This window comes from Tupaia chinensis, unplaced genomic scaffold (assembly GCF_000334495.1).
Source record: "Tupaia chinensis unplaced genomic scaffold, TupChi_1.0 Scaffold145940_1, whole genome shotgun sequence".
Lineage (NCBI taxonomy): Eukaryota > Metazoa > Chordata > Mammalia > Scandentia > Tupaiidae > Tupaia > Tupaia belangeri.
This window is the reverse complement of record NW_006205798.1, coordinates 24,063-24,750: the sequence shown is the minus strand read 5'-3', so window position 1 is coordinate 24,750 and position 688 is coordinate 24,063. Positions and strand designations below refer to the sequence as shown.

The following is a 688-nucleotide window of genomic DNA, read 5'->3' as shown; positions in this document are numbered from 1 at the left end:
AGCAGGAATATTGCCAAGAGGAAAGTACATGCTATTGCTAGTAGAAGCACCACTGATTTGATGCCTTCAGTACCAGCTACAGGTGAGGGATCCACAGAGAAAACACTCGGGTCCCTGACTTTATGCCCTCAGGAAGTGCCCAGTCCTTGGCAGCACCTGTGTTTATCTGAAGCTCCTGATACTCCAGGGTCAGGGGTGACTCCTGGGACAGGGAGAGAGGACTCTGTCCCTAGAAGAAACTCACCTGAGAGTCCCAGCAGTAGCATCAGCAACAGGAAAGAAGGAGCAAGGTGGGGTCCAGAGGCAGGGACAGGCATCCTGAAGACCTAAGGAGCCTGTTTGTGCCAGGAGTCTGTGCTGAGAGAGCCCACACTGTACTCCACAGAGAGAAGGAAAGCTCTGCATCACGTGATACAAGGGGAAGGGCCTGTGATGGTGTGGGACAGTAAGTTGTTTCTAGATTTTGAAACAGAAGCCAGGGAGAGTAAGCAGCTCTAAGGGGAGGAGTTACTCATGGTCTGTCCACACAATACCACTGGCCTGCCAGAAGTTATACTTCCTCCCTGCCTGGGCTCTGAGCTCACTGCACTGGTCCTTTCTCTCTATTTTAGGATCTTGATAATTCCCAACTGGGGAGCCCCAGGCCAAAGAGGACCTGTGGTCATGGCTGTGCCCCAACTCCTCAACA

General features: G+C 52.3%; 1 protein-coding gene across 1 annotated transcript in view; it reads right to left on the bottom strand.

Moving 5' to 3' along the window:
• LOC102502974 (signal-regulatory protein beta-1-like) overlaps positions 1 to 367 on the bottom strand; it is a gene marked incomplete at its 3' end in the record, with an annotated part of 16,695 nt that extends 16,328 nt beyond the window's left edge. Inside the window, 1 exon segment of the mRNA XM_027768356.1 lies at positions 245 to 367. Within this exon segment, the coding sequence (XP_027624157.1) occupies positions 245 to 317 (73 nt within the window).
• Positions 368 to 688: the final 321 nt, after the last annotated feature.